This window comes from Chenopodium quinoa, unplaced genomic scaffold, assembly GCF_001683475.1.
Source record: "Chenopodium quinoa cultivar QQ74 unplaced genomic scaffold, ASM168347v1, whole genome shotgun sequence".
Lineage (NCBI taxonomy): Eukaryota > Viridiplantae > Streptophyta > Magnoliopsida > Caryophyllales > Amaranthaceae > Chenopodium > Chenopodium quinoa.
The window spans coordinates 4,675,948-4,697,160 of NW_018743199.1; the positions used below are offsets into that span (position 1 = coordinate 4,675,948).

At 37.1% G+C, this 21,213-nt stretch overlaps 2 protein-coding genes across 3 annotated transcripts; one reads left to right on the forward strand and one right to left on the reverse strand.

Moving 5' to 3' along the window:
* The first annotated feature begins 24 nt into the window (after positions 1-24).
* On the forward strand, positions 25-14,629 carry LOC110733642 (aberrant root formation protein 4-like). Of its 2 annotated transcripts, XM_021913720.1 has the most exons (15): positions 25-251; positions 347-523; positions 962-1,111; positions 2,290-2,362; positions 2,559-2,734; positions 2,825-2,884; positions 3,103-3,253; positions 3,354-3,413; positions 3,504-3,769; positions 3,844-3,915; positions 4,820-4,897; positions 5,002-5,178; positions 5,367-5,418; positions 13,063-13,282; positions 13,381-14,629. In XM_021913720.1, exons 1-14 carry the CDS (start codon positions 159-161, stop codon positions 13,260-13,262), a joined length of 1,785 nt encoding a protein of 594 aa, XP_021769412.1. In that variant the 5' UTR covers positions 25-158; the 3' UTR covers positions 13,263-13,282; positions 13,381-14,629. The 2 variants fall into 2 exon arrangements, with proteins under 2 accessions (XP_021769412.1, XP_021769411.1); XM_021913719.1 differs by having other exon boundaries at positions 13,063-14,629.
* A 1,196-nt stretch (positions 14,630-15,825) lies between these two features.
* LOC110733643 lies at positions 15,826-20,421 on the reverse strand. The gene is made up of 5 exons (XM_021913721.1): positions 19,862-20,421; positions 17,503-17,562; positions 17,270-17,332; positions 17,110-17,178; positions 15,826-16,573 (listed from the first exon to the last, which is right to left on the reverse strand). Exons 1-5 carry the CDS (start codon positions 20,180-20,182, stop codon positions 16,334-16,336), a joined length of 753 nt encoding a protein of 250 aa, XP_021769413.1. The 5' UTR covers positions 20,183-20,421; the 3' UTR covers positions 15,826-16,333.
* Positions 20,422-21,213: the final 792 nt, after the last annotated feature.

Below are 21,213 nucleotides of genomic sequence, written 5' to 3' on the forward strand. Positions count from 1 at the left end.
AGTTTTCAAAATTTGACCCATATTTTGGCAATGGTGTTACCCAAAAAAAAAAAACGGGTGTATGTCATCTTCCCGCGAATTCACTGGAAACTTTACTCCAAAATCCCAAAATTGAGCAGCAATAGAATCGCGCTAAAACTCAGCACAAAGCTTCAATAATGTCAGCACCATCAGAAGAAACATCTACAGCTTCTCCTTCTTCGCAACCCTTGATTCTTCGCCTCCAACAATTCCTCGACTCCTGCTCCAAGGTTTTCACTTTCATCCCTTTTCGCATTTGATCAGAAAGTTTAAACACCCATTTCAGCTGTTTTTACATGTACCCTTTATTGATTCTTTGTTGTAGGCAGTAGAAGATGGTGATATTCGTCAATCGGAAGAAGTAATTTCTGGGACTGTTGAGTTTCTCAGCTCAATTTCTGACGCTGCTATTTCAGATCCTGATGATGAAGGAAATCGAAACAATTCAATTGTTGTTCTTACTCATATTCATTCTTTCCTCTCAAATCCTTCTCTTGATCAGGTACTATTTTCTGTTTCTCTCTACAAAATCTGGGGTTTGGAGGTTTGATTTTGAATTTGTGTGAATAGGGTTTTGTGGGCATGTGTTACATTGAAGATTGAAGAACAAATTTAGCAGAAATTAGGAAAAGGGTATTGTTGGGGTTTAGTTGAAGAAATTACTTTTATGTTTTGGATGTGTTATGAGCTGTTTAATTGAGTTGTTTGATTATTGTTGTTACTGAAAGAACCCTTTTAAATACATTTTGAGAACGTTGCTATACATGTTATGGATCATCTACCATTCTACATCAACAACATCATCCCTATGCCTTTAATCTAACTCTTGCCATTGGCGGGGTAAGGGGGGTTGGACGTATCTAATTAACTATGTAAGTACTAAGTAGCCTTGCCCGGCCCCGTCTAGTGAGGATACCTTTAACAAGTTGGTTTTTAACAGGCTATTGTTGATGCACTTTCATTTGAGATGCCCAAGGCTATTGCCAAGTTTGCAGGAGTGTCCCAGAGGTGCCGTGAAATTGTTGAAAGTGTTATTGATCACTTCACAACAAAGTGTAGCCCACGCGACATGATTTCAGTGTTCTCTGAGGTATATACTTTTAAACCTGTGTGCTTCATTTGGTGTAAAATTTTCCATAAACATGCATTGGAATCACCCCCCCCCCCCCACTCTTGTATGATTCAGTTCGTAAGCTATATTATTTCTTACGTGTTATTAACTGATTTAGCAAATGTTTGTGAACTAGCTGTCTAGCACACAGTGTTACTGCATACTTCGTATAATTGAATCCCTTTTTTGATTTCTATAGCATAATAGATTGAAAAAGGATTAGTAGGGAGTCTGGAAACATGAGCATAATGTTTGGACATATTTATTGTAGTTTAAGCAAATTGCCTAATGTCCTCACTCGTCCATTTGTCCTAGTCCTTTTTTTCCTTCTTCATTTACCTTTCTCTTCGGTGTCAGGGTTAAGAGGGGAAGTCAAAGTAGTGATAACACAAAGCTGCCTCGAAACGATTGGAATTTCTGTAATTCTAGAGGGAAATGTGCTCTCAAAATAAGGAGCAAAGAAACAAAAACTGAGAGTGCCAAGCTATGAGGATAGTAGGAATACATAATTTTTCCATGAGAAAGGGACACTGTGGTACCAAGCATCGTTATATTTCTGTAATTACAGCAAGGCTAAAGTCTCAAAATACCTGAAAGGCATTTGATTGGCTCCCCTGTGTATTACTTGTATTGATTAATTTACTTTCCTGACTTTCAGCTTGCTATCTTTGTCTATTGATGGAAAAAAAGAAAAAAAAAATTTCTTTTGGAATCTATCGGTCATTTTTTTTTTCTCAGTAAAATATTTGTTAACGTTTTCAAGAATTTATAAATCACAAAATTATTGTTTATAATTACCTAAGTGACAATAGAAATCATAGTTCATAGCCTGTTAGCTCTTACTCTGAAGTTATACGGCTAAAGAATAGTCCATAATTTAGTGTCTATGCCAGAGCAACTCTTTCTTCCTCAAAAACTAACTTTCAGTTTCATATGTTGTGATGTTGCTTTTCAGAAGTGTTATTGGCATGGCTATGGTCTGCTTCAGATTGCATGGAAATACTTGTGTGCTTAATCATCTATTTATCTCATGCTTAATTGGAGAATTAGAATGATTGTTGGCCACATCTTGTTGATGATGGATGTGTTAATTATTCTACTGTGCTATTGTTTCGTGTTGATTTTACATTTCTGACAACTTGATATCATTGGAGCAGGCATTGGATTCCTATGGGAAAACAACTGATGCATCTGGTTATGTTTCTGCTCTTCTACGCGGGGTCTCTAAAGGTGCCTACTGTATGCCTTGAGCACACACTTCTTCAAAGGAAAAAAGGAGTGTTTTTTACTTTGATGCAACATTTTTCTTCTAATTGTAGATTTTGACTTTAATTATAATTCAATTTCAATATACAAGTGTCAATAGTTTGAAATGTCCAAATATTCTTCATTGGGCTGGAAGAATAATGAATTTTTTTTTCCCCAGCATTTCTCTCCATAAGTAGACGTCAGGCTGAACAAATTAAAGTTGCTCTTCCCATCATCCTTAATGCTGTGAAGGCTGCGTCTTTCGATTTGGATGATAGAGATATAGGCTTCAAGGATTTGTTTGAAGGGGCTATTAGCATTGCCAATTCCATGCTAGGAACATGTAAAAAATTGGTCTGTTAATCTATGACTTGTGAAATTTATCATACTTTCTCGGTCCAATCTCGATCTGGCTAATCAATTTGATTAATTCTTGACCAACAGGAGGATGGAGCAAATGGACAACTTCGTGGCTTACTCAGCTTGTATGTAATGCAAATCATGGTTGGTACTCATCTCCTAATTTTATGTTTCTGTAATATCTTCAATTCATTAATTGAGATATAAGTTCCATCTCTTACCTATTTTTGAGAACCCATTGCTTATAAGCCTTAACTTCATTGTTAATAACATTTATTTTTGGCTTTCATCTCCATTTTGTTTCCTTCACTTTAGCAGGCTTTACTATGTTATGTAATGCTGGTTTATTACGTGTCCTGCAGACTGTTGTTTCGATCAGCGCGGGGGATGAAGTTTCGTCTAGTCTTTCCTTTGTTCAAACATTATCAAGCTTCTTTCCGTATTGTGGTTTATCATATGCGGATCTTGTATGTGGCCTTGGAGTTGATCCACTTATCAATCTTATACGTGGTGGTGAGCTATCAACTTCATCTGCCCTCTTCCTTGTCAACTTTCCATTTATCTTGGCATCTGTCGTGGTGATTCCTTTTCTCTTCCCATCTATGATGTCCAGATGAAATGGATGATTATATGGATTGCTTTTGCTATGTCAAACATGGAGCAGTGCTTTCAAGTGAGTATTTGTCATGATTATTCTACTGTACTATCTTCTCAAGTACTGTCCTGTTTCATTGCTACACTTCTTTCTCGTCTTTTGATCCAGTGATTTGGGGGCATATATCTGATGAAGTCTCTCAGGCAGCTGGGCAGGATGTCAGTCTTCTTAAGAATGATCTTAGGACCTCCCAAAGTAGAAGATGGTCAACTATAGGCATGATGAAGTACATATTCTCTTTAGGTGAGCTGCCTTGGGTCCTAAAGAAGCATGCAACAGACTTCTTGCTGGTCATCACAGAAAACAGTAAACAAGATGTGAATGAAGACATGATATGCTCATCCTTTACACCCAGTCTTATTTCTACTCTGCAGGTATTCTCCTGCCATGTCCCAATAAATCATGAATCATTTCCTCTGATCTCTTGCTGATGTTAGAAAATTTTCAGGCTATTCTGTCAGTCATCATGTATGCTCCGGATGCTGAGTTAAGAAAGATGGCTTTTGCTACCTTAAAAAGGGTGAGATCTCTCTAGAGCCCTGTGTATTTTCATTCCTTGTTCGCATTATGTTTTCACATAATCAAACATTCAAGTATACAAACTCTTAGTATGTTTGTGGAAATATTCTTATGTTCATTCATGACATGTGGTTGCGTGATGTGCCATAGCAGACTAGAGGCTTTCCTATAGCAGACTAGAGGCTTTCCTATAGCAGACTAGAGGCTTTCCTATGAAGTTCAGTTCTAAACCACTCTATAAAAATGAAGCCCTAGAATGATCTGTTCAAAATTCTCTCTCTTTATTTAATCTATAGAAGGCTGTTACCAAAACCTTACTCCTTTGCTAGCCCTCCATTAAAAGTGCTGGGATGTCATGGGCCCAAGTCCGTACTGTGACAGTCCCTCCACCACTCAGTGGTTGGGATATGAACCTCAATCACATGATTAGGGGATCCCAAGTGAAATCTTTTGGTCTATGGCTTATAGAGTGAGCCATATGCTTAGTACCCTATCAATAGAACTCCACATCTCACTCAGAGATGAGTAAAATGTTAGCAACTACTAAATTTGGAGGTTAAAAAAAAAATTGTGTGCCAGTTGTCCCAGTTTTCCTCCCCACTTTTTTGTAACATGTTTATTGTAGTGTGCTCTGCTATTTCTTATGGCAAAGAATTCTTGCACTTGAAGAGCTTGCAGTTTATAGGGCTGGTGGCTTGATGCACCTTATTGCCCTGTTTGCTGCATATCTTTGTTTCTTTTTTCCTTGAGCTAAAGATGTTGAATTATTATATATTGTGTCTTTCATCTTATAGATTGTATCTCATATTATATATTAAAACATCGTGGTGCTAAGTCTTTTGTTATATACATACTTAAGAATGTTAATCATTTCGTCATTCTCCTGGGATCTGATCAAATGACAGGTGCTTGCTGATAATCCAGCTTCTTTAAGGCTTGACATAATGCAGGTCTTGGTTAAATCTAGCACCTCTTCATCCATGGTTAGACTTTGTCTCCTTATTTCTGTAGTTACATTGATCTATAATCCCACTATCGACATAGTGGACTCTGCATCACTCATCTAGCCAGTTGGTACTTTTTGCAGGTGGCAATACTTTTAGATTGCGTTAGGGAGAATCTTCGAAATGATTATCTTAAACTGCGAGAAGAGAAAGTGTCTTCTAGCTGCACTTTCTGGAATGCTAGCATACTTGAATTGGTAGAATTTGTTTTGAGACCCCCCAATGGAGGACCACCTTCTCTCCCTGAGCAAAGTGATGCGGTATTACTATTACATTCCTTAACTTTAATGATTTTTTAATTGGCTTCTTGGTTATTTTATATTGTTTCTGATCCTGGTACTCTTATTCTGTTCCTCTTATGATGTCTTGGGAAGAATGGGCAGACTGTATGTTCCTATATATCTTCTGATTCCACTTTGTTGTCATTAATTTAATTCGTAAATTGCAGGTTCTTTCAGCTCTTAACCTGTATAGATATGTTCTAATAGCAGAGAAAACAGGTGAGCATATTGCTTATACTTGAATCAATTTGTCTCTATGAGTGGCTTGCTTTGTATCTGTACATATGAATTGACTTCATTCTTCTGTGTTACTACTATCTCTCACCTGCAGTATGACTGAACCAATGCGTGTAACTCACAGGCTCACTGCTGTCAAGTGACCTTAAATATGATAATCTTGGCATGTCTTAGATGTGAGATATGTAGGTCACCCTGGCCCTTAGAGGCTTAGGGTGATGTTTGCAAAAAATTGCATGTATGGTGAGATTTGCCTATATCACAAACATTCACGAAAATGGAGGTCAATAGATCCAGATTTAAGGTTAATTAAGTGTTATAAGCTTATAACCACTTTGTCCCTGGTCTTGACACACGCTGGACAAATGTTGGAGTATAACTCATGATCGCGGAGTGTCTTAGAACCATTAAAGTCAAGTAAGATAGTGAAAATTTCCTTGATTTCTAGATTTCAAAGATCAAAGTATAGTCTTTGGATCTGAGAAGCAATTGGCATAGCTGAACTAAGGAAAATCCATAAATACAATCACAAAGTATCCATAAATACCGCACATGGTCAATTCCAAATCATAGGAGTTTGTGCTGCAATATTTTATTTTAAGATTAAGACTTTGTTACCATGATTGAGGTAAAGACTATACATATGTGCCTTGAGAATCTCTCAACAGTATGATTCCTCTGATTTGCATGGTCTGCTACACTGCGGGAGTGAGAATTTACAACTAGAATCTAGTGAACCTTATTTATAACTATGAACCTTTTCTTATTGTAGGAGAGTAAGCTTGGCACAGTGGGTGGGTTTTGGGGGTTCTAAGTGATTTTGCTTGGATGCACCGATCCTAGAGTTTTCCTGTGTCATTTGGGATTCTGCAGCTCACGGGGATGGTGATCTATTAAATGTTAAACATGTCGATCATAGACAAGATGGGAAAGACTCTTGGCTGTGTGAATATCTTGGACTAGGAATGATGATTGATGAGTCTCAATACAGCTCTAAAATTTCTATATCCTCAACAATCTATGTAAACTAGAACCGACAAAAGTTGACCCGACCCGAAATACAGACTCAAAACCGATTATTAAGCGACCCATCTGAACTCGAAAAAATGGTGACCTAAACCCGACCTGAAACCAACCCTAGGCCCGAGTTGACCCGAGTATGTGAGACCTGAACCCGAACATGAACGCACCCGGAGATGACCCGACCCGAATGTAACCCATAAATTATAGTCCTGAGCCGAACTCGAGTTTACCATGGTCCCTAATACCATGGTCCCTAATACCCTCCGGGAGTCCAATCGGATGGGTGGAACCATCCAATTTGCCTTTATAAGGCCAATTAACCGATTTACAACTTGCACCGATTTCATTAATTCAAGCCTACCACGAACATTTATTACAACATATGATGATCATATATGGTTCCAAACGGCATTATATGACCTCGAGATATATCTTCTAAAATCTCAAGCCTTTTCGACACCTGGCCCGAAACCTCAAAATTATCTCAACAAGCGTGAATTTTGGAAATTTTTGACTTTTTTCGCCCAGAAATAAAAATTGCCGAAATGTATACCATGGTCCCTAATACCATCCGAGAGTCCATTTGGGTGGATGGAACCATCCAATTTGCCTTTAAACGGCCAATTTACCGGTTTACAACTTGAACCGATTTCATTAACTCAAGCCTACCGCAAACATTTATGACAACATATAATGATCATTTTACATCGAAACGGCATTATATGACCCCGAGATGCATCCCCTAAAATCTCATTTCATTTCGAACCAGCTCCGAAACCTTAAAATTTCTCAAAAAGCGTGGATATTAGCCTTCAATATTGGAATTTTTTAGACATTTTTCGCCCGAAAATAAAAATTGCTGAAATTTTTACCATGATCCCTAATACCCTCCGAGAGTCCAATTGGGTAGCCGGAACCATCTAATTGGCCTTTAATCGGCCAATTTACCGGTTTACAACTTGCACCGATTTCATTAACTCATGCCTACCACGAACTTTTATGACAACATATAATTAATCATTTATGGTTTCAGACGGCATTATATGACCCCGAGATGTATCACCTAAAATCTTATTTCATTTCGACACCAGCTCCAAAACCTTCGAAATTTCTCAAAAAGCATGAATATTAGCTTTCAATTTTGGAATTTTTATACTTTTTTCGCCCGGAAATAAAAATTGCCGAAATGTTTACCATGGTCCCTAATACCATCCGAGAGTCCATTTGGGTGGGTGGAACCATCCAATTTGCCTTTAAACGACCAATTTACCGGTTTAAAACTTGAACCGATTTCATTAATTCAAGCCTACCGCGAACATTTATGACAACATATAATGATCATTTATGCATCCAAACGGCATTATATGACCCAAAGATGCATCCCCTAAAATCTCATTTCATTTCGAACCAACTCCGAAACCTCCAAAATTTCTCAAAAACGGTGGATATTACCTTCAATTTTGGAGTTTTTCGACTTTTTTTTTGCCCGAAAATAAAAATTGCCGAAATGTTTACCATGGTCCCTAATACCCTATGGGAGTCTTATTGGTTAGTTAGAACCATCCAATTTGCCTTTAAACGACCAATTTACCGAATTAGAACTTGCACCGATTTCATTAATTCCAACCTACTACGAACATTTATGACAACATATAATGATCAAATATGGTTCCAAACGGCATTATATGACTCCGAGATGTATCATCTAAAATCTCAAGCCTTTTCGATACCAGGCCCCTAAAACCAAGATTTCTCAAAAAGTGTGGAATTAGCCAATGTTTACCATGGTCCCTAATACCCTCCGAGAGTCCAATAGGGTGGCTGTAACCATCTAATTGGCCTTTAATCGGCCAATTTACTGGTTTACAACTTGCACCGATTTCATTAACTCATGCCTACCACGAACTTTTATGACAACATATAATAAATCATTTATGGTTTCAGACGGCATTATATGACCCCGAGATGTATCACCTAAAATCTTATTTCATTTCGACACCAGCTCCAAAACCTTCGAAATTTCTCAAAAAGCATGAATATTAGCTTTCAATTTTGGAATTTTTATACTTTTTTCGCCCGGAAATAAAAATTGCCGAAATGTTTACCATGGTCCCTATTATCCTCCGGGAGTCCAATCGGATGGGTGGAACCATCCAATTTGCCTTTATAAGGCCAATTTACCGAATTACAATTTGCACCGATTTCATTAATTCAAGCCTACCACGAACATTTATAACAACATATGATGATCATATATGGTTCCAAACGGCCTTATATGACCTCGAGATGTATCTTCTAAAATCTCAAGCCTTTTCGACACCTGGCCCCAAAACCTCAAAATTATCTTAAAAAACGTGAATATTAGACTTCAATTTTGGAAATTTTAGACTATTTTCGCCCGGAAATAAAAATTGCCGAAATGTTTACCATGGTCCCTAATACCATCCGAGAGTCCATTTGGGTGGGTGGAACCATCCAATTTGCCTTTAAACGACCAATTTACCGGTTTAAAACTTGAACCGATTTCATTAATTCAAGCCTACCGCGAACATTTATGACAACATATAATGATCATTTATGCATCCAAACGGCATTATATGACCCAAAGATGCATCCCCTAAAATCTCATTTCATTTCGAACCAACTCCGAAACCTCCAAAATTTCTCAAAAACGGTGGATATTACCTTCAATTTTGGAGTTTTTCGACTTTTTTTTTGCCCGAAAATAAAAATTGCCGAAATGTTTACCATGGTCCCTAATACCCTATGGGAGTCTTATTGGTTAGGTTGAACCATCCAATTTGCCTTTAAACGACCAATTTACCGAATTACAACTTGCACCGATATCATTAATTCAAACCTACAACGAACATTTATGACAACATATAATGATCAAATATGGTTCCAAACGGCATTATATGACTCCGAGATGTATCCTCTAAAATCTCAAGCCTTTTCGATACCAGGCCCCTAAAACCTTCAAGATTTCTCAAAAAGTGTGGATATTAGCCTTCAATTTTGGAATTTTTTTGACTTTTTTTCGCTCGACAATAAAAATTGCCAAAATGTTTACCATGGTCCCTATTATCCTCAGGGAGTCCAATTGGGTGGGTGGAACCATCCAAGTTGTCTTTAAACGACCATTTTACCGATTTACAACTTGCACCGATTAAATTAATTAATTCAAGTCTACGACGAACATTTATGATGACATATAATGATCATATATGGTTCCAAACGGCATTATATGACCTCGAGATATATCTCCTAAAATCTCAAGCCTTTTCGAAACCTAGCCCCGCAACCTCAAAAATTTCTCAAAAAACGTGGATATTAGCCTTCAATATTTGAATTTTTTAGACATTTTTCGCTCGAAAAATAAAAATTGGTGAAATGTTTACCATGGTCCCTAATACCGTCCGAGAGTCCAATTGGGTGGCTGGAACCATCTAATTGACCTTTAATCGGCCAATTTACCGGTTTACAACTTGCACCGATTTCATTAACTCATGCCCACCACGAACTTTTATGACAACATATAATAAATCATTTATGGTTTCAGACGGCATTATATGACCCCGAGATGTATAACCTAAAATCTTATTTCATTTCGACACCAGCTCCAAAACCTTCGAAATTTCTCAAAAAGCATGAATATTAGCCTTCAATTTTGAAATTTGTATACTTTTTTCGCCCGGAAATAAAAATTTCCGAAATGTTTACCATGGTCCCTAATACCCTCCGGGAGTCCAATCGGATGGGTGGAACCATCCTACTTGCCTTTGTAAGGCCAATTTATCGAATTACAACTTGCACCGATTTCATTAATTCAAGCCTACCACGAACATTTATGACAACATATGATGATCATATATGGTTCCAAACGGCATTATATGACCTCGAGATGTATCTTCTAAAATCTCAAGCCTTTTCGATTCCTGGCCCCTAAACATCAAAATTATCTCAAAAAGCGTGAATATTAGACTTCAATTTTGGAAATTTTTGACTTTTTTCGCCCAGAAATAAAAGTCGCCGAAATGTATACCATGGCCCCTAATACCATCTGAGAGTCCATTTGGGTGGGTTGAACCATCCAATTTGCCTTTAAACGCCCAATTACCGGTTTACAACTTGAACCGATTTCATTAACTCAAGCCTACAACGAACATTTATGACAACATATAATGATCATTTATTCATCCAAACGGCATTATATGACTCTGAGATGCATCCCCTAAATTCTCATTTCATTTCGAACCAGCTCTGAAACCTCCAAAATTTCTCAAAAAGTGTGGATATTAGCCTTCAATTTTGGAATTTTTCGACTTTTTTTTTGCCCGAAAATAAAAATTGCCGAAATGTTTACCATGGTCCCTTATACCCTCCCGAAGACCAATTGGTTAGGTGGAACCATCCAATTTGCCTTTTAATGACCAATTTACCGATTTACAACTTGAATCTATTTCATTAATTCAAGTTTACCACGAACATTTATGTCAACAAATAATAATCATATATGGTTCAAAACGACATTATATGATCTCGAGATGTACCTCCTAAAATCTCAAATCTTTTTGACACCTATCCCCAAACATCAAAAATTTCTCAAAAAGTTAAATTATTTTCGAATTTTTTGGACTTTTTTTCGTCTGAAAATAAAAATTGCCGAAATGTTTACCTTGGTAGCTAATACCCTCCGAGAGTCTAATTGGGTGGGTGGAACCATCCAATTTACCTTTAATTGACCAATTTACCGATTTACAACTTGCACCGATTTTATTAACTCATACCTGCCACGAACATTTATGACAACATATAATGATCATTTATAGTTCCAAACGGCAAATTATTGTCTTGAACCGAACCTGAGAATCACCCTTACCCGTGAAAACCCGAACTAAAACCGACTTATTGTTTACCCGACCCGAATGTAACCTGACATGTTATTAACCTGACCTAAACCCGACCCAAACCCGATAAGAAGTATGATTGACGTGACCCGACTCAAGCATGACCCAACCCAAACCTGACCCGCATAGGTTATGGAATTAATCTGAATTGACCTGACCCGAGTTGACCCGACCCAAACCCGACCGGTTTACCCGAATTGACAGCTCTAATGTAAACAAGTATTTTACATGTTTGGGCTTGCTAACCCTCTTCAGCAAACCAATACCTACAACGCTTATAATCATTGTTGTGGATAAGGGACAACGTTGGCTTGTGCCTGAGAAGTGCCAACAGCCTGCCATTTGCCCATTTGCTTGTACCCATGCCAGGTTTGCATAGGGTATGAAGTGCAGTTGGACTAAGGGGGGAAAAAAAAAAAAAAACTTGTCAATTAAAGGGTCTTAAGTGCTTAGGGATCATTTGCAGGCCCACCACTCACCAGGCCTTAGTACTGTTTGGCTGGAAGCTATCCTTTACTCATGGTTGTCAAGTTTTGGTGTAATTTTTGCGAGATATCTTATCAACAAGTAGGATGAATTTTAACCTTTTTTTTCCCTAATTTTGAGAATCTGAGTAGTTAGCTCCTGCATTCTCTAAAGTCTATAGAACTAGTGTTTGGTCAGATTATCAGAATTTAGGGTAACATGGGTATACCTGGTCTGTTGTTCATTAGTGTGGTTACACAAAGATGCAAGATCTTGCCACATGTTATTATGTTAAGAGTAGTCTCTGAGGGCTACCTTGGATGCCAAGAGCCTATATGACCAGTTAATTCAATGGCAGTTACTAGGAGGCTACATGCAGATTCCAAGGCAAAACTTTATTTAGTCGTGGGCTATTGGTTTCCAAGGGCTTCTGGGCTAAGAGGTATTATGATTGACCCAGGATTGATGTTATCCCCTCAATCAAGCGTTTTAATCTTATTTATGCCCGGCCAGAAACCTGCAATAACTGGATATGTTATGGAATCCCTTTCTGAACCTTGGATTGAGCCAGGCTGCCGATAAGTTTGATATCACTTATGCAGGGACCTGTCACTGTGGTTCTAGGACATGTGTGATGCCAGAACCCAACTAGGCACCAGTATGGCTTTGCTCTAAGTTCCTAACAGCAACCATGTACTTCTTTCTTAGCCTGCTGCACAGCTTTTCATAGCCTATAAAGCACTCAGATGCCACAATTATTACTTTGCTCTCACCAAGCTTAGCTTGACTTACTGCATCACTTAATAATGTGTTTTGTTAGCATTAATGGTGGAAAGGGGAGGGTATGGAAATAAGGGTAAGGGTGATGAGTGGAGAAAAGGACGAAAAGGATTATGCTTCCATTTCCTTAAAATTCTTTATAATAGTGAAAGGATATGTTGATTAAAAGGGGATGGAAAATGGATCCATCCTATTCTTTTCTGTTCTTTGTTCCATATCCCGTGTCCTAAAATAGTAAAATAGATCCCTATCTTTGACTACCCATTCCTCCAACAAAAATGAGCATGTGATGGCATTTCATAGTAGTAAAAAGTTTATATTAACATCTCAGTATCCCTTAAATTTCCAGACCAATAATTTTTTTTTGCATAATTTGTTTCTGTATCTGTACGAGACTATGAATTTTGTTTCAAAAATTTTGATGCCAGAATATTGACTGCTGATACAGGGAACACAAACTACACAGGTGTCGTGTCTAGAAACAAATTAGAGGAGGTGTACAGAAAATGGCTCTTGCCTCTAAGAACTTTGGTGATGAGCATAAATGCAGAAAACAAGAATGGTGATGAGCAACTTGCAACGGACATAATGTGCGGATTGAACCCTCTTGAGCTCGTTTTGTACCACTGTATTGAACTTGTTGAATAGACCATTAGACAGTCATGATGGTTGGTGACTCAAACCTGAATGTCCCCCCCCCCCTATCTTGGCTGTTTTCATTACATTTATATAAATATTGTTCTTTTGTGTTTCCCCTTGTTATCAGGATTAGTTGGGGGTTAGATTATTAAACTCTTCAAGATACCTCTGTTGTTAAAGCTATCAACATTACTCATCATTGATTCTTTACATAATGAGTGGAACAATTGATTTTTGAAATTTGAAGGTCTTTTTCTTTTGCTTTAATTATATTCTTTTATAAGTTTTGCATTTTCTGTATCTTCTTACCCTCTATTTCCATTCATTCTTGAATTTGCTGGGCTCTTTTTTTTTTTTTTTTTTTTTAGAAGGTAAACCTTTCAGGCCTTACAAGAATGCAAGGAAGCTGTAGCCGAGAGTCCGAGCTCGATTATAGCTGTAAGCACCGTCCTGTAGTAGACTTGTGAACAATTCTAAAACATTTGTATCTTTTTTTCACCTTTGGTTTTGTGTAAGACAGGTATAAGAGGGATAAGTTTTTATTATATTTGTCAGGAAATAAAAAGTATAGGTTATAGACAAATTCATGATTCCGAGAGGGTGAGCAGCTTACCTGACATGATATACAAAATCAATCATGATTCCCGCCCCCTTATATAAAATACATCTTTATCAGCCATTATATACCTACTTGCAACAATATGCTTAGAGAGTGGATTTGTTTCCATTTTATAAACTTTAGACTCAAGCAATGTCTAGTTGACTCCAGATCTATAATCTTATTCTTTGTGGGGATCTAAGTTGGTAAATGTTTGTACTTTCTCTACCGTGAAAGCTTAATGTTAAGCGGTTACTTCCTCCGCTCCAAATACTAGTCTCTTTTTTACTTGGGATAAAAATGTAGAGAGTGACAGAGAGAGTGTGTGTGTGTTTTTTTTTTTTGGTTAGAATGTTGGGATTAAGTTACCAGCTATATAAAATAGTTTATCGTGATTCTTGTTTGTCACATTTTGACGGGATTGAGTATATATTGTTTACCTTGACTTATTAAAAAAAAAAATGGCAAAAACTAACGAATGAGGAGTTGGATAAAATAACTAAAAATAAAAATATTAAATTAAAATGAACATTTATTACAACGATCGACGCGTGATTTTGACATGAATTCTTAAATTAATACTAGGAAATATTTCAAATGCTAAACTAACACTCCGGAGGTGTTCATTTGCAAGATCCTAATTCAAAAGTGATATAAAAAGTCAATATGAGTACATGAAAAACAATATAAAAATTGAGATAATAGTACTAGGTGAAAAAATAAAAAACAATTAGCCATATATTGCATTATTTATTAGAGTTAGAATGTAAAAGGGAGATCCGACATACCAGTAATTAGAAATGAATTTTGGGAAATGAAGGGTAAGATTTCAAGTCAACCAACAAATAAAACATTTACTCTATTAAATTTTATTTAATGATTTATGCAAGTGTTTGTGGATGTTTTCATGTTGTCTTGTTTACTTTACCCTTTCCTTTCTACTTTTAAATTTTTAATAGTCGGTGGTAGCTCAACTGTCGGACTCAAAAACGGGTCAAAACTGATTTATTACCCATTTTTTATTTCAACTTTTCCAACTATTACCATGGTTGAATACAGCTCTCACACACACACACACAGGCCCATTTGAGGCCCAAAGAATTCCCGACAATAAGCCCAATAGGAGAAAGGCCCAAATGTAGCAATTAATGGCATGAAAGCTTCCACAAGGTGGGGAACACCATGACAATTGGTCAGCTGTTCCACGCCACCTAGACCATTTCAAAAGTCATATTTGGACCACACTATTTTTAATGTTATTTTGACATATTCTTACAAATACACGTATTAATTTATTAATATAAATGTGAAATATGAATGAAAATTAATGGTCAACTTTTTACTCACGAGATTCAAATGTTTTTCTTTGTGCAACCAGCATCTCTTGTTTGATGGTTACCAATAAACATACCAAATATGCCTATCTAAATAGATACAAATTTAAAGGTAGGTCTTTGAATTGTTATGAAAATCTTTTGACTAATACTATCTTCCCCTTCACACACTATCCAGCCACAATTAGGACAGGATAGATAATAAAACAATGTAGTCGGAAAGGAATCTACAGTTAGGCATACAATATTTACCAATACGCCGAATCAACTTTTGCAAGGGTGCTATCTATCTTCACCCTCTGTTACAACATTTGAAATAAAAATGGACCGAGTTCGAATCTAAGTAGCTCAAACACATCACCAAGGCGGAGTATCAATGATTGTATGATTGTATCCATGTACAAACAAATTCCATACAGATACATCCTAAGGAACTTGAAGAGTTGCATAATCAAACCATCTTTTATCTTACATTCAAATTTGTAAGCTACAAAACAAAGGAAAGAATCCAATAGACCATAAACTTTGTCTATATTATCTTGTAAATAATATAGAATTCATTGTACCGACTGGAACTATCTGTAAAGCTGAATATATTGAATCCAAAATTGGGTACTCAGGCAGCTCCTGATGCTGATAATATCATGCAACAGAAAACCGTATATTTTCTCAAGTTAGAAAGAAATTAAATTATGTCATGAAATTAGATAGATTCTAACATCTATTGTACAACTGCCCATAAGACATAAATACCTAATTAAGGAAAGAATATAATGGCACAGAATACATTAAGTAACGTATTTTGTTCTAGATGCAAAGAAGTGAAAGGGCTTACCCCAACGAATTTTTGGAGCAGTAGCGAGCAAAGATGGTAGAAAATCTGACCGAAAAAGGAAAAAAGAACGAACATTTGAGTATCTGTATATTATCTAACTATGAATACTAAGCTTATCGTAGATTGCCCAGATTTGTATTAGCATCTGGGCAGTAAATAACCAAGTGAATCCCCTAAGTCCTGCTGTAATTACACCTGTCTGATGGAGGGCTCTTCAGTCATCGCACAGTTGAACAAAGCGCCAACCAGAAGTAAACCTTAGAAACTGTTAGCTTCAAATTTTGGAAAATGAGGTAATGGAAACTTCGTTTCATCAGCTCATTCCAACGACTGCATCCTCATCTGGCACCACATTTAGATCAGGTAGCATAAATAGGGAATCATGCGATGTTGCACATTTCTGTGATAATGAATCAGGCTCTGAAGCATCCTCAATTTTATTTTGTCTTGATACACTCGAAGAGGCTGCTTCTGATATTCCATTGTTCGTGTTATTACGTTCATCAACTGAATTTGCTTCTGATTTTATTCTGGATTCTACTTTAAGGTCAAGCTGTAGAACAAGTCAAAGAATAGAATTAGTATCTTATACACCAAATGAAGACTTCAATAATCACTAAAAGAACAATTCTATCATTTGAAACAATTCCCTTAGTAAAGTTACATAAGCATCAGCATTCACAAGCATATGTGCAGTTCAATCAACAGTCTAGAAGTTGAACACAGAAGCACTCGAAGCCATTAAGAATCAATTTTTACTCAGTTTCCAACTAAACAACCTTTCAAAATTTGACAATGAAATTCAAAGTATCTACTAAACCTCCATTCCAAATTCCAACAAATAGTTGTCATTTCATAATAGAAAAATTATAGGGGCAGTGAAATTTCAAAATAGTGAGGCAACCAGTAAGTTTGGAATGTGACTTTTCTAATCAGTATATCAGCTTGTGTCAATCTTTATGCAATCTTTTACATAGTACAGGGTTAAGACTAGAAAACAAAATGAAGAAAGCACACCAGAAAGGACTCAGGGTTAACTTCTAAGTTCAAGACAAACAGAAGGTCGCATCAGGGGAAATAAAAACATACCTTAATTCTCTTTAGATTCTCATTTATTGATCTCTCCTGTTTCAAGGTTACGCGTAATGAAGCCAACTCCTGTTAAGAGATATAAAAATATCATCAGTAAATTACTTCCAGAAAAAAGAACAAGCTAGCTAAGACTCTGACCAAGTTCAACAATACAAACCTTTTTCAAATATGTCCGCTCCTTCATCAATGAATTTTCCTCCTCTTTTAGTTCAGCAAATGTCTAACAAAAGTTGACAAAATCACGCATAAGATCATCACAGCATATGAAACAGAATAATCATTTCAATAAGGAAATGAAAACAACTGTGTGGTGCATCAGAGGGTGCATCGATTCGACACACCAGTGATAATAGAAAAGTAAGGCTTAAATGGCCATAAGAGATGCAATACCTTCTTCCTCCTAGGTCTTTTGCTGGTCGTGGTGGCCGGGGTTTCAGTGGAAGCTGAAATCTGTAACAACCAACCATGAAGAAGAGGTCAGATTTTATACACGTACAAGAATCCAAAATCAGATGAAACAACTCATGCTACAATTTAAGCAAGTAATTAAGACAATGATTTGGTGACCAACTTGAGAATGCTATAACTGTCATTTGATACAAAAAATAGAAAGAATGTCCCCCCATATAACATTAGTCATTACTCCAATTAGATCAATTCCACATTACTCCAAGCTCTTATACCAGCATTGCTAGTTTTAGCATTAGATCCACATGATTATAAACCGATATTTAGAATGAGGGCCCACTTAAAAGTGATTTAAAAGGGAAGGAGGTGTTCAATCAAAAGTTCATAAATTTGGAAATTCCATAACATTTTTTTTACATACAACTAATCATAATAATAATAATAATGTTTGTAATTTGCAACATAATTTCAACTCAAAATCCCGCAAATTAACTTCAAAATCTAAAGATAGATTAAAAAGATTCAAACTTTGGCCTACCTAACAAGATTTTAAAAGCTTTGAGAAAATTAAGAAAAAAAATGATTTGTAAAAAAGAGTGGGGCCTAGATTATTGGATAAGCAACTAATTCCCACCCATGACCCATCCATCACTCACATGAAACTTCAAACCACCATCTTCCAAATATTAACACCCTCTTAAAGTGGGACCCCAGATAATCCCAACCGTCAATCACCATCATAAACCCCACTAAACAATTCCCCCTCAAGTCATGGACGGCTCAGATTTAAGGATCATCATAAGATCAGTAGAACTGGCAAACACTAGATTAAAACAAAAGTATAGCACCTTCAAAAATGTCAGCAGCCACGTGGAAGGCTGCTACTAGTCACCGGCAACCGTTAACCGCCAGCCCAACAAAGCTGATAACATAACCGCTGTCTTTAAGCCACGTGACCGACTCCAACCGGTGGCACTACTATCACGTGAGATTCATGGCCCCCACATTCATATCCTCACGTGACTTCTTCCTCTCCATTCCCTTAACGCGTGGGATTGTACTAGTGGTTCCTTGCACACTACTACACTCCACGAACCCCATTATAATTTTTTTAATTATTAAAAAAATAAGTTAAAATAATACTCTTTAAAGTTTTTTTTTTTCAAAAGCTAAGGGCGTGTCACAAAGGCAAACACATTTGAACTTGTACACTTATAACCATAAGATTTAGTCTTGTAGGTGACTCGCAAAAGTAGACTTAAGATGATAAGATGTTTGTTTGACTTGCGAAAAACCCGAAAAATGAGGAGCGGCGCATGGGAACAGAGATGAGCGCGTGAAGAGAGGATAAAAACCAAGTAAGTTTGAAGAGGAGAGAGAAAGTATAGCATCTAGTAAAAACACCATTTAAAACCAAAAACCAAACGCGGACCTAACGCCACACACCAACAACTTACAACCCCCTCTCTTTCTTTTTCTTCTATGGTTCAATCTACTTGGGTCCCACGCCCAAACTACATCCCCCATTCCATTTAAATGACCTTTATGCCCTTGATAAAGGTGAAAACAGTAGAATGCCATTTAGGGTACTTAGCTAGGGTAAATACGTCATTTGAGGAGAGAGAAGGAGGAGGCGTTGGGTGGAAGTTTCCTAAACACAAGTAAAAAGTAAGTCATCCAATGACTAATGTCTCTTTTTTCTGACAATATTGTCCTTGTAACTTCTTAAACCCTTTTACAAGGGTACTTCCGACAAATCCAACCTCCACCCACTTCTCCTAAATTAAATTAAAATTAAAAAGGTAAGTTAAAGAAAACAAGTTTTTCTTTTTTTTTTTATTTTTCCTAAAAAAGAAAAATAAAAATTTTAGTAGCGGAAAACAAGAATGACAGCTGACCGGGAAAGTGGTGGCGACGAGAAAACTGAATAAACGTGACAACACTTTATCTCTCCTTCTTCTTCATCTTCTTCTTCTTCAGATTAAACAGACACGCTCCTACTCACGTGACATGTAATTACATAAATCTGGAAAGGGTAATCTAGCCGTGTTTACACTACTCTCTCTCCGGAGGGTCCCCCTCCAGCTGACACGTCATAGGTAGCCGGAGAGGAAGATCCGGGATGCTGACAAGGGTATTTTGGTAAATCCGTCCTCAAAAGGACAAAAAAATGTGAATTTATGTTTTCGAAAAAAAATACACTCAAAAAAGGAAGGAAATACTGTTGAGAAAAATTGAAAAGAATGTTTTAGGAAAAAAACGGAATTAGAGTGACGGACAGCGTGGACAAAGGGGAGTTAAAAAAATTAATGGGAAAATGAAAATTAAGTGAGTGACTAACCTTGGATCTGAACCGATCGAACGGCTGAGGATGAAGGTGGTTGGTATGAAATGAGAGAGACTCGTCGCAACCTTCACTGGGAGATGCGGCGCAAGTCCAGGAGAGGGGTGTCGTGGGACTCCGGCGAGTTTCTCGCTTTTTGTCGGCGGAGGAAGAAGAAGACGGCGGTTTGGAGCGGCGTTGACGGAGGCCCCATGACGGCGGAAGAGGCTTGAGGATGAAGGAAGAAGAAGAAGAGGTTGGAGATTCTTTGAGGCGGAGTAGAAGGTCTGCTACTACGGTGTCGTCGATGATTGCTGCTCTTAACCACTCGTCTTTCATGGTGGCGGAGAGAGAAAGCGAAAGGGAAAGGAGGGTGAGAAGAGAGAGAGAGAGAGAGGAGAAAATGAGGAGAGAGAAAATAAGGAGAGCGAAAATGAGGGGGAATGGATGGAAAGATGGGATGAGTGTTGTGTTGTATTGTGTTGGGTGAAGGGCTGAATATTATGGAAATTCGTGGGTTTTTTCTTTTCTTTTTTATTGTGGAAATCATTTTTTTTATTTTTTTATTTTTTAATCGTACTCTGTACATAGGTAAGAAGAGTGTGTCCTATCGTATGTAAAACCTTGCACAAGTTAATCAAACCCGAGCTCACGACCTAACGAGCAAAGATAACTTAGGAGTCGGGTGGATGAGTAAGAGAGTTCAGACATCCTTTGATGCTAGAGCCCTCATATAATGGTTACTCGCATAAACTCAAAGTTGTGAGATACAAACTACAATCCTAACTTTATTTTAGATCGATAATTTTATGTTTATTTTATAAGGGGGTTAGTAGGTCTGAGAGTGGCTGACTCTCTCTTTATGTGGGTTCAATGAGAAGTGGGGTCCATTAAGGATATATACGTGGCAAGTGACATTAGTTATACCCAGTGGTTTTTTTGGTTTCACTTCAATTTCTATATTTTTCTTCCGTTTACTTCTTTTTCAGTGGTTTTAAAAATGTTTTAGGGTTTGGTTTCGGGTATTCGGGTAATTTGATTGGAATCGGGTATGGGTATTGATGGTATAGCCGTATAGTGGGAATGGCCCAATAAGGGAGACGAAAATGTTAGGCGTGGGGTGGATGCATTCATCATCAAAGGCTGACCTGTCAAAATTGTTGAGAAATGATAATCATATCAAAAAATATGGTTCCATTTCACATTTCAAACTTAAACTCACTAGTCACTACAGTACTTTATGCACTGTACTTTGTTTAAATTCTAAACTTCCCAAACTTGCCAACTACTCCTTGTGCCAATTATACCATAGATAACGTTTTTAAAACTAGTTATAGTATCAAAATAACCTTAGTTGTTTATTTGTATGT

Coding starts and splice junctions, on each gene's coding strand:
- LOC110733642 (XM_021913719.1), top strand. CDS start 159: ATGTCAGCACCATCAGAAGAAACATCTACAGCTTCTCCTTCTTCGCAA. Junction 2,885..3,102: donor TGTATGTAATGCAAATCATG/GTTGGTACTCAT, acceptor CGTGTCCTGCAG/ACTGTTGTTTCGATCAGCGC. Junction 5,419..13,062: donor TCTAATAGCAGAGAAAACAG/GTGAGCATATTG, acceptor CTGCTGATACAG/GGAACACAAACTACACAGGT.
- LOC110733643 (XM_021913721.1), bottom strand. CDS start 20,182: ATGAAAGACGAGTGGTTAAGAGCAGCAATCATCGACGACACCGTAGTA. Junction 17,563..19,861: donor TCGATCGGTTCAGATCCAAG/GTTAGTCACTCA, acceptor TGGTTGTTACAG/ATTTCAGCTTCCACTGAAAC. Junction 17,333..17,502: donor AAAGACCTAGGAGGAAGAAG/GTATTGCATCTC, acceptor AACTTTTGTTAG/ACATTTGCTGAACTAAAAGA.